This window comes from Lampris incognitus, chromosome 13, assembly GCF_029633865.1.
Source record: "Lampris incognitus isolate fLamInc1 chromosome 13, fLamInc1.hap2, whole genome shotgun sequence".
NCBI classification, from domain to species: Eukaryota; Metazoa; Chordata; class Actinopteri; order Lampriformes; family Lampridae; genus Lampris; species Lampris incognitus.
This window is the reverse complement of record NC_079223.1, coordinates 15,748,157-15,764,379: the sequence shown is the minus strand read 5'-3', so window position 1 is coordinate 15,764,379 and position 16,223 is coordinate 15,748,157. Positions and strand designations below refer to the sequence as shown.

The window sequence follows — 16,223 nt, the reverse complement described above, 5'->3', positions numbered from 1 at the left end:
GTTTTGCTCTTAGATGCATGTTTAGAGAGAAGATGCACTTATAACCTCTGATGACTAGTAGTTCTCCTGATTTCCTACGTTAAATGCACTTATTGTAAGTCGCTTTGGATAAAAGCGTCGGTAAAATGACTGCAATGTAATGTATTTCATGCAATTTCATAGGTTAGGCTATTTGTGTTGTTATAGCCTATCTTATTAAATTGCACAACTCTTACAAGTGTTTCTGCTTATTTTTAAAGCAAAGTTAGATTAATTTTAAGAAAATTACACATAGCATTCCTTTTACTGATAGTCTACCTATTTTTTATCAGTCATTTGGCCTACATAACAGAAATATTTACATAGTAGGGTCTATTCGTTTTCTCACCTCGGATCAGGAATTGTAGCAACTGCATACAGGCGCTCAGACCCAGTGTCACTGAATTGCTTCTGGATCGCTTCCAACAAAGCGGCTTTTGACGTTTTCACGCTTTGGTCCGTCTCTGCTGTTTTCTCAAGGAGATGCATAAGAGCTCTAATGGATGGCATAACATCTGCAGCCGATGCAGTTGATGAGTTGATCTTCGAATGGTGCGAGCAAGGAAATCATATTTTCGATTAATTTCCACTGATTGCCGGGGAACGTTGAAGTCATATCAGCTGCATAGGCAGATAGTGCTCATTTCTGTTCTAGTAGACTCTGTAGCATATACAAAGTACTATTCCATCTAGCAGATACATCTTGCTGTAGTCTTTTTGTAGGCTGGCCCAGTTGTTGCTGAATACTTTGGAGTCGGGAATACGCTAACGGGGAATGTTTAAAATGACAGACGATCTATCTCCCTGTAGCTATTATATCAGAGATGCTTCGCTGTGACAATACTCCCTCAGCCACAATGAGCAGGAGTGTATGCACCGTACAGGGTAGGCTGAGTAAATCCACATCCTTCAGGGCCTTTGCCATGTTCTTAGCGTTATCCCTTAGAATAGCGTGTACCTTTTTCTCTCGGGACTCCCCAGGATCGAACATGTCACTGAATGCGATAGCCAGAGCCCCCGCTGTGTGTAACCCTGTGAATTCTTGACAATGAAGAACAATGTTGCGTTGTTTGGAGTTTTGCTCAATAAACTGCACAGTTAAGCTTAACAAGGACATGGAACATGCACTTGAATTCCAGATGTCACTTGTAAAACTAATTGATGTGACTTTAAAAAAAAAAAAAGAAAGAAAATGCTGTCAATGTGTATACACTGTTTGGTATAACTGCGGCAGGCATATGTCGATGAAATATTTACGCCCTGGAAGGATATAGCGTGGATCCAAGTAGGTAATAAGTTGTTGGAACCCTTCATCTTCCACTACAGAAAGAGGCTGCTGATAAAGGCCAATGAATTCCATTATCTTGGCTGATATTTCTTTTGACTTCTTACTGTTGCTGCTATAGGGTTCCTGCTGTTTAAATGTCTCCCTAACTGCCAACTGAGTGACAGAAGACTGAGTTGCTAAAGGGTTGGCTCACTTACTGACTTTGAGCTGGCTTGCTTTTCACACTCGCCGTATTCTTTGACGTGACGAATTCTCAAATGCCTAGTGAGGTTCATGGTATTAAAATGTCGTTGTTGCGTTTCACCACGAGGGATTTCTGCTTCACACACATTGCGTATAGTGATTTTCTTGTCTTTTTTGGACAGCTTGTAGAACTGCCAGACTGGTGAAGCCATTTTAGCGAGCTTCTTTTGCCGTGCACAGAGAAATATCTCATGTATTTTGCATCATCTGATCGGCTCTTCTGATCAGCATTATAGAGAACTCCGATCAAACTATTTAGAATGAAAATCGGACAATAATGATTGGCGGCCGATCGATCGGAGCATCCCTAATAATTTTAGCTTCATTTTCTATGCCAATTGTCTGCACTGAAACTGTTTTCACAAGCCATTTGATTCGATTATCAGTACAAGACAAAACATTTCAGTGACATGTTACTTACAGCGTATGCCTCTGACTCCTCAACATAGCCCTTAATAGATGGAACAGCCCCGTCTTTTAGCATCAGCCTAGCCAAAAAATCCGGCATGAACAAACAAACACGTTGGCATATGAATGTTGTTGGCCCAAAAAAAGAAACTGAATCCAACGTTGTCGGGTGCTTTCTCCTTTAGGAAAGGCAAACAAATCGAAAATCCAGCATTGAACTGTCTGGTTCAGGAAGCAGTCCTCGGTAAAACGAAAGGGACACAATAAAAGGTTGGTGTTGTATAGCTGAAGATTAGTGGAAAAAATAAATTTTAACCACTGATTCTTCATTTCGTCTTCCCTTGTAATTCCCTTTGGAATTACAAAGGGAATTACAAAGGGAATATGTGCTTACCAAACTTCCGGGTGTTGCACCAAAATCTGTGACCCGTCTGATCTAATGAACTTTGTTTGAGGGCGGGCCAAACTAGCCGCTATGTGGGCATTATGAAAAAACATACGTTACATAGTGATGTAGATAAGTAACAGAAGAAAATGCTGGACTACAAAAGAGGCATTTCAGTCAGTGTTTTCTGTCGGAGAGAATAATTTTGGTGTGGACTTTGAGGTTCGAAACTGCAGACTTCTTCCATGCACCTCCCAGATAGATAACACACTAAAAGAAAGGGAAAAACCCTAACATGATGATATGGCCTCTTCAAAGACTTCCCCCTCTGTGTCATATAAAAGAAATACTTTTCATAGAACAGCATTTGCTATGTTAATGTTGTCAATACTTTTTTTAAACACCGAATCACCCCTTTGATCAAACATTGTAGAAATAACCTTGATAGAGTTGACCATCATTCAGTTAAATGTTACAGAAATATTCTTCATACAGTAGCCCCCCACAGCTCCATATTGTAGAAATTTACTTCATTATGTGGACCACCGTCTGTGCCATATTATAGAAACATTCTTTATAGAGTGGGCCCCTCGGTCCTGAAGCACAGAGAAATTATTCACATGGCTGCTTGCTTCATAGAGGGGGCTTCGTAGTATTGATTATCATATAAGTAGTTTTCATAGAGTGGACAATTCCTATCATCCCTAAACCAAAGGGAGACAAACTGTTTAAGCCTGTGTGTATGTGCTGGTTGGGATGTGGATAGGCACGTGTGTGTGCGTGTGTATGTGTATGCTGTGATATTGTTACAGAGAGGGATGATGTGTGGGGCTGTGAGCTGTAATGAAGGGCACAGTTGCTCTAACGTGATGAACCTGATCTTCTGAACACACACACACACACACACGGAGCTGTGATCAGATATGCCATTGATTTAAGCATTCCACCACCATCCGCCTGCCATTCTTCTTCTGTTCTCTCCTCCCAATTTGCCTCTCTCACATATTCTTTGCCTCCCCTGCTTCCTCTGTAGCTCCCATTTTCAGATGCTGCTGAGGAAATAAGGCAGGGCTGAGACATCTCTGTGAGGCTGTACCATCTGGCCCTCTCAATTGTTGGGGACTTTTTTGTTGGACATGGGCTGAAAGTTGACCTGCTTACTTTCACACACAAAAAAAAAATAATGAATATTTTTTGCATGTCATGAAAGAAATGAGGAGCTGCATTGCTAAATGTTGATATGTCAAATATTTGAAAAATGAAAGAATGAATGCTGGCCTGGAGTTGAAAATTACTGACATGACTTGCTCTCATGAAACTTCATAGAAGCAGAATTTGTTATGTTACAGCCTTATTCCAAAATGGATTAAATTCCTTTTTTTTTCTCATCAATCTACACACGATACCCCATAATGGCAAAGTGAAAAAGGTTTTGTAGAAATTTTTGCAAATTTATTAAAAATAAAAAACTGAAATATTGCATGTACATAAGTATTCACACCCTTTGCTATGACACTCAAAATTGAGCTCAGGTTCATCCTGTTTCCACTGATCATCCTTGAGATGTTTCTACATCTTGATTGGAGTCCGCATGTAGTAAATTCAATTGATTGGACATGATTTGGAAAGGCACACACCTGTCTATATAAGGTCCCACTATTGACAGTGCATGTCAGCGCAGAAACCAAGCCATGAAGTCAAAGGAATTGTCTGTGGACCTCCGAGACAGGATTGTATCGAGGCACAGATCTGGGGAAGGGTACAAAAAAATTTCTACAGCGTTGAAGGTCCCGAAGAGCACAGTGGTCTCCATCATTCGTAAATGGAAGAAGTTTGGATCCACCAGGACTCTTCCTAGAGCTGGCCACCCAGCTAAACTTAGCAATTGGGGGAGAAGGGCCTTGGTCAGGGAGGTGACCAAGAACCCGATGGTCACTCTGACAGAGCTCCAGCGTTCCTCTGTGGAGATGGGAGAACCTTCCAGAAGGACAACCATCTCTGCAGCACTCCACCAATCAGGCCTGTATGGTAGAGTGGCCAGACGGAAGCCTCTGCTCAGTAAAAGGCACATGACAGCCCGCTTGGAGTTTGCCAGAAAGCACCTAAAGGACTCTCAGACCATGAGAAAAAAGATTCTCTGGTCTGATGAAACCAAGATTGAACTCTTTGGCCTGAATGCCAAACGTCACGTCTGGAGGAAACCAGGCACCTCTCATCACCTTGCTGATACCATCCCTACAGTGAAGCATGGCGGTGGCAGCATTATGCTGTGGGGATGTTTTTCAGCGGCAGGAACTGGGAGACTAGTCAGGATCGAGGTAAAGATTAATGGAGCAAAGCACAGAGAGATCCTTGATGAAAACCTGCTCCAGAGCGCTCAGGACCTCAGACTGGGGCGAAGGTTTACCTTTCAACACGACAACGACCCTAAGCACACAGCCAAGACACAGCCAGAGAAAGCAATCATCCGCCCTCCATTTTGAAAAACATCCCAGTGAGCATAAACAAAAGACTCATGTTTATCATCCAACGAGGCCATCTTTAATGAAGCAGCCCCCCCATACCAGGAAGCTTTACAAACAAACATGTGGATATGATTTCAGACTTAAGTACAATCCATCACCAATTAGTGACAGCCAGCAACAACAACAAAAAAAGTACAACAGAAGATGGAACATCACCTGGTATAATCCTCCCTACAGCGACACCGTGGCCTCTAATATTGGAAAACAATTTTTCAAACTTTTGGATGAGCGCTTTACCCCAGACCACCAATTGAGCAAAATATTCAATAGAAACACTGTCAAAATGAGCTACAGCTGCATGCCAAATGTCCAACAGGTTATTTCATCCCACAACACAAGCATCACGGCCAAGGCACAGACCCCCTCACCACAACCAAACACCTCCAACTGCAAATGCCATGTTAAGACATCGTGTCCTCTAGAAGGAAAATGCCAGATAGAGGGAGTCATCTACCAGGCATCAGTGACAAGAAAAGATAACCACAATGTAGACAATGATGTGGGATTAACAGAGGGCCATTTCAAATTAGGTTTAACGCCCATATGAGTAGCTTCAGAAATGAGCACGCGAAAAATGCAACGGCCTTAAGCCGCCACATTTGGACATTGGTAGACAAGAATATCAGTTATTTTGTCTCTTGGAAAATCCTTGCAAAGAGTAGTGCATATTCAGTTAGGGGCAAAAGATGTAACCTGTGCTTGGCAGAAAAATATTTTATTATTTGCAGACCTGATATGTCCACCTTGAATAATAGAAACGAATTGGCCACCAGCTGTAGACACCGAAAAAATACCTCCTTTGTAACTATAATTAAAATGTCTTTATTATTCTTCCCCACCCATTAGCTGATACACATGACATTAGGTTTTTTACATATACTTTTTTTAATATATGCTATTTTTAAATATGCTATTTCTTTAAAAAAAATTTTTTTTTTTTACTACCTGTCCTCCCAGCTGTGCCCCAACAACACCCCAATATATAATTGACATGTTACCTTGTTATATTTTTAATGCACGCCATTTCAACAGTGCCCTGGCCCCTAAATGCTTTTCAAAACAAACCCCAGTCCTATTGGTTGTAATGTTTTCTACCCCTCCATTGGTTGCTGTGCATCATAAGTACCTACCCCATTGGCTGTTATAATTTGAATGTTTCCCCATCTGATTGGTCGCTGTCCAACCGACATTAGGGGCGTGACGCTGGGCAATATAACGGTATGATACTTTGTGAAAAAAACATTAACAGCTGATGAGTGCGAGACGTACGAAACAGGCCTGTACTGCTATGCATTAAAATCTTTTTTCCTCTATCCGTGTTGATATTCCGCTCCTCATTAGTCAGGCACTCAACACCATTGATGGTTTCGGAAAAAAACAGTATATATATAGTATATATATAAAATCCAGAGTCAAGTAAATACTTTATGAGACAGTACAAGCCTGTTTCATGCCATAAGCAATCATCAGCTGTCAATAAAACTACTATTCTTTCACAGTAGCTTTGAAAGAACATCATCTGAAAGAACAACAAAGAACTTGACTAACTGGATTATTTTGCTCATTTGTTGAGCACTATCCCTACTGTTGAGTGTTTCTTTTAACAAAGTCACACACACACACAAAATTTGGGAACATCACTTAGCTGTACTTAGCTGAGATAAGACACAACCCCCGAAAGGGCAAGAGGGGTAGATGCTTTCTGCCTGATTTAGTAGGCAATGAAGCTGAACAGAGGGAACAGAAAACAAATAGACAGTGGGAGAGAATATTGGGAAGGAGAGACGGAGTTTGCCAGTGAGAAAAAAAAAAGTAAGAAAGTTTGTCAGACTTCTTGTCACTTCTTGTTTTGAAAAGGCTCTCCTAAACCAACAACCCCCAAAGACGAAGTGATGAGAGACTTAAAAGGACTAAGTGCATACACATACAAAGTCACACTGCACAATTTCACTGCATGTTTTTGTCAGTGACAATGATGAACAAGGACCCACAAACACAGAGTACAACCTAAATCTATATCAACTTATTTTCACACTCACTAAGATATACACTCTTGCACACGTAAGGGGGCCATTAAAGGCACATCAATGTGCAGACAGCAGTGCTTAGAGCCACTAGTGTCAGAGCTGATGTAGACTAAACACATCTGAGTGACTGCAGCTGCAGGGGAGGGAGTCCCACTTACACACACAAACACACGCACATGCACGCACACACACACACACACACACGCACACACATATTTATGTACCCAAAAATACCAGTATACACACGTATACATATAAACACACTTACACAGACTAGGTCCCAGGCAGATGGTCATGTGCTTCTGATATGAGCACCGGCAACACTAACAATAATTTCTTACACAAGGGGACACACACACACACACACACACACACACACACACACACACACACACACACACACACACACACACACACACAGAGTGGTCTAGCTTATTGCCTAAAGCATGTTTGAGCTACATGAGATGGAGTTGATTTTGACACTGTCTCATATGGGACTGGTTATAGTGGTGTGGGCTCTGATTTGATTTACTAAGACATGGGAGACAAAAGAGGAGACACTGGCTGTGTGTGTATATATATGACTTTTCTTGTAAGTGAGTATATGTGTACGTGTTTGTGAGCGTGTGTGGTGTGTGCGTAACTGTGGTTATGTGAATGTCAGTGTGAATGCTTGCGTATCAATTTGGCTTTCCTCCCATATATGTGTGTGTGTGTGTGTGTGTGTGTGTGTGTGTGTGTGTGTGTGTCTGTGTGCACATGTGTATTTCATCAAGGTGAACATTTAAAGAATATCATGTGAAGACAGAAGGCAATTAGCCGAATAAATCTATTAACTAAATACAACTGGATTAACGGCTCAATTGTCTCCCCCTTATTTCTCTACAAATAGGGTACACATGATGGCTCACTTGTAGAGTTTGGCAATACTTGTGATTTAATAAAAACACACCATTTGTACAGAGACAAGGGGCATTATCGAGTCCTTTCTCATTCCTTAGAGAGGGCATCATTGACGGGGGACACAGCTGCATGTCAAATACAGTGAATCAAGAAGGCTTATTTTCTTACTACCGTTTTACAGTAGAAATGGGAGCTGTTAAGAAGGCAACCACGAATTTAACTTTGACAAAAGCCACAATGAAAACATTTGTGACAAATGAAGTTCCTTTTAAATTGTTCTATACAGCTCAAGGCCATTTAAGATTCTTAAGTTACAAATTCTCAAGACAATCTTTATATACATACTGACAGCTCCTATTTGCCTACAGTTGTGTCACTACTGCTCATCTGTGTTGGAAATGGGTTCAGATCATCAGATGATCCAATCTGACATGCAGACTTGATCAGAACATTTTGCTAATTCTTGCGGTGGTGTGTCACATCTAAAAAGTCAAGGCTCATTTTAAACAAAATAACAGCGACGTATATCATCAATAAAAAATCTGAATTTGACAGGGAATCACACTCATAGTGTTCATAGTGCTGCTTTTATCATAACTGTGCTAATTGCACTACCTACCTTGTTCTATTTATTACAGTTAATTTTACTCCCATATAAGGCCATTCATTTATTTTCATTTAAATTGTTCGTTTATTGAAATGTGTGCTGCTGTTAGTATAACTGCACTACCTTGTCCTATTTATTACAGTTTGTTTATTGTCAGACAAATGTTGGGAGTATTACACTGTTAAGCCTACTACTACAGCTATCTCATTAAAAGTATTGTTGTTAGAACAGATATAAGTGTGTTTTGTATCTGCTTGACTCTTGTTGAGTTCAGCTTGTAAAACATGATAGACTTTGTCTACAACTGTAGTTGGCCCTGCCCACTGCTCCTAGTGTATAGGAAGGGTTAAATGCAGAGGACATATTTCATTTCAACATATGAGTACTGAGAAATGACAATAAAGAAATTATAAATACAAATTAATTTTATAAACATAAATCTCAAATCTTGAATTTGTCAGTACTAGTATGCTGTTTCTGCGCTTCTGTTTCACAGTGCTTTCTCGGGCATTGTCTTGGATTCAGAGCCTATTATAATGAGCATTTATGTAGAGCTATAATTCATCCATGATAAGAAAAAAAACGGTCACAAGCTGTTATGTCACAAAAAGTGCATAGATAGGACCTCGTTCAAAAAACATGCATAAAACACACCAAACCTTTTGGAAAATGTTTTTATTGACAAATAACAATACAGAAAACAATACTGTAGAATAACAGAATCCTTAACAATTAATATCTTTAAATAAACCAAAAGACGTGTGTTGCACCACTATGCTGTCCATCTCAGCCAACAACAGAGAAATGTCTGGCTGACTCCTTCCCAAGTCATGCCCCCATCCCCCCGAAGCTCCAAATATTCGCTGTTGATTACTGCCAAAGCTTCACAGCCCAAAAAATGGTATTCGGTAAAGCTCTAAAAATTATAAACCATTAAAAATCAATAATCTAAAAACCGAAATGTCATCAATTCATTAGTATTCATCCCCCATTGTATAGTACTTGATTGAACAACCTGTCATAGCTATTACAGCCAGAAGTCTTTTTGGATGAGTCTCTATTATGCACAACGTAATTTAGTAGGATTTGCCCATTCCTCCATAAAAAATTGCTCAAGCTGTTTTCAGTTTAGTTGGGGCGCGGCGATGGGCAGAAATTTTGAGGTCTCCCCACTTGGTCAGAACTCAAGGACATCCTGTGCTGCCAGACCCTAAATGAACGGTGGCTTTTATTTTGACACAGAAGCAAGTCCTAAATGAATGGCGGCTTTTACTTTGACACAGAAGCAAGCTGAGTCTTAAAGGTTCTCATGCACCGATCACGATAGGGAAAAGATGAACTGACCACGAGGGAGAGCCACAGAGAGTGCTGCATGAGAGCCAAATTGTTGAAGTTAAACTGAAATTGGGGAGGGGAGAGCTTCATCTTGTGGCCATCTACAGGGACGCCACTGGTGGGTTAGTTGATACTTTGTTGCTGTAAGAATTAATTCGTGGTTAGCATTCTGTTGTCAGGCTACTGTTAAAATAGGCTACTGTTAAAATGTTTAGCTAATCAATCATTGTCTTGCCGTGTAGTTTAGCTCATGTGTAATTCACAGTTAGCATGAGGTTAGCTATATTATGTGCAATTAAGTACATGCGTATGTTCTATCGATTTAATTTGATAAAATGTAAAATCTAAGTGACACTTGTTTAGTTAATACTCTTAAAAGTGAGTGATAAAATGAGCTTTATTTTTCATACATGTGGAATGGAATTAGCAGTAATGGCAGCATTGTTTTTTCCCCCCCTCTTTGTATTTTAAAGTTTTCAGCCTAACAACATAATCATCAAACAACCTAACTTCAAAACTGTTTAAAAACTCTTCAATATCAGGAATCAGGAACAATTTATTGTCGTTTCTTTCGTGTACTTGCGTACACAAAAGAAACAAAATTTCGTTTCACCCAGCCCAAAGCAGTGCGGCACAAAAGATAAAAACCCACATCCAAAACTTCCAAAAACGATACCACCAAAAACATAGAAAAACAGAGAGAACAAAGCAAAAACAAAAAAACAAAAAAACAAACAACAACACACAAACAGTTAAGAACACAGTCCACTCAGTGCCACACAGTCCAAAAAAAAAAAAATTACTGTCCACAGAGCGAACGCCAGCCAGGATGACTGTCGGAACTGCTGGTCTGCATGGGCTAGCAGTAAAACACAAACAAACACAAAAAAGACTAAAAAAGATACTGTTTGAGTTGTGCCATACAGTCCCTGTGGTTTGGGTAGAAGCTGAAGCAAGTTTCCCCAGATAACTTGGCATATCTGTTTCCCTCATTTCAAGCCACTTCCAGTATGCTTTGGGTCATTGCCCTGCTAAAAAAAAAAAAAAAAAAAAATCTTCTGCCTCAATTTAAGCTTTCTGGCAGAAGGAAGCCATTTTTTTTTATCCAAGAGTTCTTGTTTTGTGGACCATACATCTTCTCATCAGTCCTCTGAAAAGCATCCCTGTAACAAGATGCTACCACCACCAAACTTCACAGTGGGGATAGTATTACCTGGATGATATGTTGGATTGATGCAACACATACTGCTTAGCGTTCAAGCCAAAGAGTTCCACTTCAGTCTCAGTAGACAACAAGGCTTTTTGCCACAGATACAGGCTCCTTCCTTGTCACTCTTCAATAAAGGCCCCTTTTGTGCAATGTTGGAGATTGTTGAGCCATGCGCATCATCTTCAATAGCAGCCACTGATTCCTGCAACTCCGTCTAGTGGCAGTTGGTGTCACAGTAGCCTCTCTATCAGGTACGGTTCTTGTTTAGAAGGGCTGCATGCAGCGTACTTGTAGTTTCTTTCCAGCTTTTTTTTCCACTTCTGTATGATGGACTGCATTGAGTTCTGAGGTATGTTCAGTACCTTTGAGATGGTCTTGTACTCATCTGCAGATCTGTTTCTCTGTATCCCTGACTTGTTTTGAATGCACTTTTTTGTCTTAATTTTGGTTGATTTTGTAGAAAATCTATACAGTTGAACTTAACAAAGAGATTAGTTATTCATTCTCATGAGTTAATCAAAAACAGGTTATCCACAAATTTCCAACACAGTTGGAGACCATCAACAAGTTAAGCAAGTTGGTAAAGCAATATCTTGCAACTGAGCAAAGTTAGCCAGGCAATTACCAAGTGTTTTAATGCATTTTAAATCTCACAATTTTGGTTTTCAATTATTAGTAAATTGTTGAAAAGTTTTTGGACTGTTTTATTTGACATGGTATACAATGCTTTGTGGATCAGCTGGGGGAAAAAAACTACTTTTAATATTTTTCAAATTTTGAGTCTGAGACAATCAAATGAGGAAATAATTTTGGGGACTGAATACTATTTCAAGGCATTGTATGTCCCCCCCCCCCCCCCCCGTCACAGAATATGAGGAAGTGCTTCATCTGTACTATAGTTCTAAAATGGAAGAAATTATATTTTTCAACAGTTGTTTGTCAAAACGAAGGCGGAGTCAAAGATTATGCCAAGATTCTTCTTTGTGGGATCTTTGATATATGGAGACAGTGGAGCTAGATCGTGGGAGATGTAATGAATATAGGGAGCCAAATAAAATAACCTCAGTCTTAATTTCATTTAACTGGAGGACATATTTGCCTCCCCATATATCCTCAAAGCAGCTAAAAACTTTCTTTAAAGAACACATACTGACACCTATACATAATTTTGACAAAATATTACTTAATTACTTCAAGGGAACATAAAATTCTGTTTTCAAAGAATGATGATATTTATGCAGGGCAGCATTATGTATATCTTCACAGCAACTGCAGATGATGTTTCATAATTCAGTTGTAAGAGATAAGATCGTAGTCCACAGAAAGTTGAATCAGTTCATCTGGACACAATGTTTTGTGGGGGAAATGTTTCAGCATTCATCTAAGTGACTTCCTAAGTCTCAAGTGACTGCAGGTAACCCCACCCTTACAAACAGCACAGCTGCATAACAACCAAACCAATGATCGGTTTCATATGCCAATTGCTGTGACCATTAACTAGAGTTACAAGGTTGTAGGTTTTTTGACTGAAATCGTTCTGCTCACAGACAGAGCAAAAGTGCAAAAGCATCAACATCTAAATGGTTCATGAGTTAATTTGAAATGATCTGTAGAACCATTAGCTGAGAGTTCTTGGAAGACATATGTTCCTGTGATTGTTGAGTAATTCTTGAGAAGCACTGGGACTTCTCAGTGAAAACTGCACTGTATGCTGGGTGCCTTAACAGCACAACAACAAATACTGCAGTTGGCATTTGGACATGTCCTCTAGGTTGATCATGATGCTGATTTCACAGTTGCCATTGTGCAGACGATGTATACAATCCCTGCATCGTTTATAAGTTACATTGCTCATAACACTCAGAGTCCTAAGTAAAGATGGGTGCCAAAACCGAACAATCAAACAAAGCTGAAAAAAGATAAGCCTTGAAATTCCTAAGAAATAGGAGTAGTAGCTGCCTTTTTTCTTGTTGGCTATTTGCACTATTACTTATAGGTAGAAAAGTGTAACTCCACATCATGTTTTGACTGGAGGACTCATAAACACCAGATCAATTGATATTAACTGGCCTGGCATTTTACTGCCAGCAATAAACTGTGCATGTCATGAGAAAAGACATAAATGTATAAGCAAGATTCGAATCTCAGCCATATTCAAAAGTAAATAATAAGGTTTTTGCTACTAAATTTAAAGTAAAAGAAATTAGAATAGCTCATCTTTGCTTGACAATAAACTATGTACCAAACTCACAATATTCAAAGCCGCAATAGTTCATATTTGAATACAATAAAGCTTTGTCCAGTGCTTTGAAAAATGAAGGTGTAGGAAAAAAGGGAAGGATTTTTTGTTGTTGAAATGATTTCATAATGCCTCAATAATTATCATGTGATTGTAAACATCCATATCAGTTTCATGATAGGCTAAATTCTTTGTTTTTCTTTCCATGTATATCTAAGAAATTACTAGACCTGACTGACCAGAACATGATTATTTTTTGTGGAGAATAGAGAAAGTGCCATTAAACCAAAACAAACCCCCCCGCTTTAACTCAGACAGTATGTGAGAAGGGTTGAGTCAGCACAAAAACAGCACAATTAAATTTTTGGTGTCCAGTTTTGGTTATTATTGCATGTTTTCAAATCCACAGGGATTAGGACAAAACCAGAGGAGAAAAGACTGCCACAAGAAGACCCTCCAGCCTTTGTCCCTGAAGAGATGCCATGTCAAGCTTTGTTCATGATGTAGTGAAATTGATTTTGATGTTCCCATAACTATGTTCTGTATGATGCAATGTGTATTAGAACACATTGTGTGTGTGTGTATGTGTGTGTGTGTGTGTGTGTGTGGCATACCTCTGTGCTACATGGTAGGACTCAGGGTGTATACAGGTCTGATCCAGGGGGTTGGGTGAGGTTGGTATGTTGACGCTGGCCTTTCCCTTACCCTTCTGAACCACTGGCTTCTGTGGCACTGAGGACCTGGCACTGCATAGAATAAGCAAGAGACATCTCAAATTAATCATCTTTCCAGAAGCAAAGGCAGCCTTTGCTTTTAGGTCAATCTAATGGCAACATGCATAATTAAAAAGAAATTGTTAACTACTAAAAATTCGTGTGTGTGTGTGTGTATATAAAGACAATATAATTTATTGTCATTAAAAACAATGTGCAGGCACATGTTAAAAATGAAATAAGGGCTGTGGCTTTGCCAAACAGTGCAAGACAGACATACACAAACACAGCAAACACGGTATAAAATATACACAGATAAAGACCAAAAAGTTAAAATAAGTTAAAAAAGAGCACGAGTACAAAAATATTTAAAAATATCCACAGACATTCAGTGGGTAGCCAGGTTCAGGAGGGCAACAGCTTGGGGAAAGAAGCTGTTTTTGAGCCTGCTAGTGCGGGCTCTGAGGCTCCTGTAGCGCCTCCCAGAGCGCAGGGAGGAGAACAGTCCATGGTTGGGGTGAGTGGGATCTCTGCTGATGCTGAGACCCCTTCGAAAGCAGCGTTTGTGATAAATGTCTTTTATGGCTGGGAGCTGGGAACCGGTGATATGCTGGGCCACCTTGACGACCCGCTGCAGAGCTTTCTGGTCTGCTGATGTGCAGTTGCCGTACCACAATGAGATGCAGCTGGTCAGGATGCTCTCTATAGTGCAGTGGTAGAAGTTGGTGAGAATTTTGTGGGATAGATGGGCACTCCTCAGCCTCCTCAGGAAATGCAGGCATTGTTGGGCCTTTTTCACAAGGGCCTGGGTATTTGAGGTCTAGGAGAGTTCCTCGTTGATGTGAACTCCAAGGAATTTAAAGCTGGAGACACAGTCCACTTCCACCACATTGATGTGTATGGGGGAGTGGCTGCAGCTTCTAGACCTCTTGAAGTCCATAATAAGCTCCTTCATCTTCTGCACATTGAGAACCAGATTGTTGGTAGCACACCATGATGTGAAGTGCTGAATCTCGTCCCTGTAGGCTGTCTCATCATTGTTGGAGATACAGCCAAGGACTGTGGTGTCATCCGCAAACTTAACTATTACATTTGAAGGATGAGTTGGCAGGCAGGCGTGGGCAAAGAGGGAGAAAAGGAGGGGGCTCAGAACACAGCCTTGAGGGGCACCTGTGCTAAGGATCAGGGTGGCGGTGTGGTCACCTAACCTAACAGACTGAGGTCTGTTGGTCAGGAAGTCCAGGGTCCAGTTACAGAGGGAGGGGTTGAGGTCAAGGGAGAGGAGTTTGGTGGTTAGTTTGGCGGGGATGATAGTGTTGAAGGCAGAGCTGTAATCTATGAACAACATCCGGATGTATGTGTTGTTAAGTTCAAGGTGGGTCAGAGCAAAGTGCAGGGCAGTGGCAATGGCACCGTCCCCAAAGGTCTATGGCCTTTAGGGACGGTAAGTGAACTGATGTGGGTCGAATGTGGGGGGGGGGTAATGTTTTTGATGTGAGCCAGAACCAGTCTCTCAAAGCACTTCATGGCAATGGGGGTGAGTGCTATGGGTCAGTAGTTATTCAGGCATGTGGGTGTTGATTTCTTGGGGACAGGAATGATAGAGGTGGTCTTAAAGCATGCTGGGACTATGGATTCAACCACCTGGAAAATCCTCTCAAAGAACAAAGCATATTCAACCAGTAGTAAAATGTGCAATCTATTTCTAACTGAAAAACACTTTATCATTTGCAAACCAGAAATGTCCATACTGAATAACAGGAATGAATTGGCCAGCAGTTTCAGACATAGATATAAGCACTTATTTTGTAATTATAAATAACTCATGTCAATAGACAAATACCACCCCCCCTCCCATTGGGCTGTTAGTGATCATGTGTTTTTGAATGTAGCACCTCTCCCTTCCCCATTGGACGTTGTGCATGTGATGTGCATGACGAGGCAGTAAATGGTATGCCCTTTCCCGAGTAGCTTTATTGACAGCTGATGATTGCTTATGGCATGAAACAGGCTTGTACTGTCTCATAAAGAATTACTTGACTCACTGGATTATATGTGTGTGTGTGTGTGTGTGTGTGTGTGTGTGTGTGTGTGTGTGTGTGTGTGTGTGTGTTAGGTTTACAGCTGCTGCAATTTTGAGCAACCTGGAGACATGAGGGTTTCAAAACACACAATCATAAAGTAATCTACTCACAGGGCTTCAAGTCTTGGTGGCTCAAAACAGCCTGAAATTTCTCTACTTCTGAAACACTAAGTCAACTTAATATTAAATTAAACCTCATGTGCTTTCTTGGTGGGGTCAATGGGAGGACAATGGCTAAC

The 16,223-nt window shown here is 40.5% G+C and overlaps 1 protein-coding gene across 1 annotated transcript in view; it reads right to left on the bottom strand.

Moving 5' to 3' along the window:
• Positions 1-16,223, bottom strand: part of srbd1 (S1 RNA binding domain 1) — a 162,004-nt gene that overhangs the window by 14,625 nt on the left and 131,156 nt on the right. Inside the window, exon 19 of the mRNA XM_056292050.1 lies at positions 13,803-13,934. Coding sequence (XP_056148025.1) covers positions 13,803-13,934 — 132 coding nt within the window. The remainder of the gene's footprint in view (positions 1-13,802; positions 13,935-16,223) is intronic.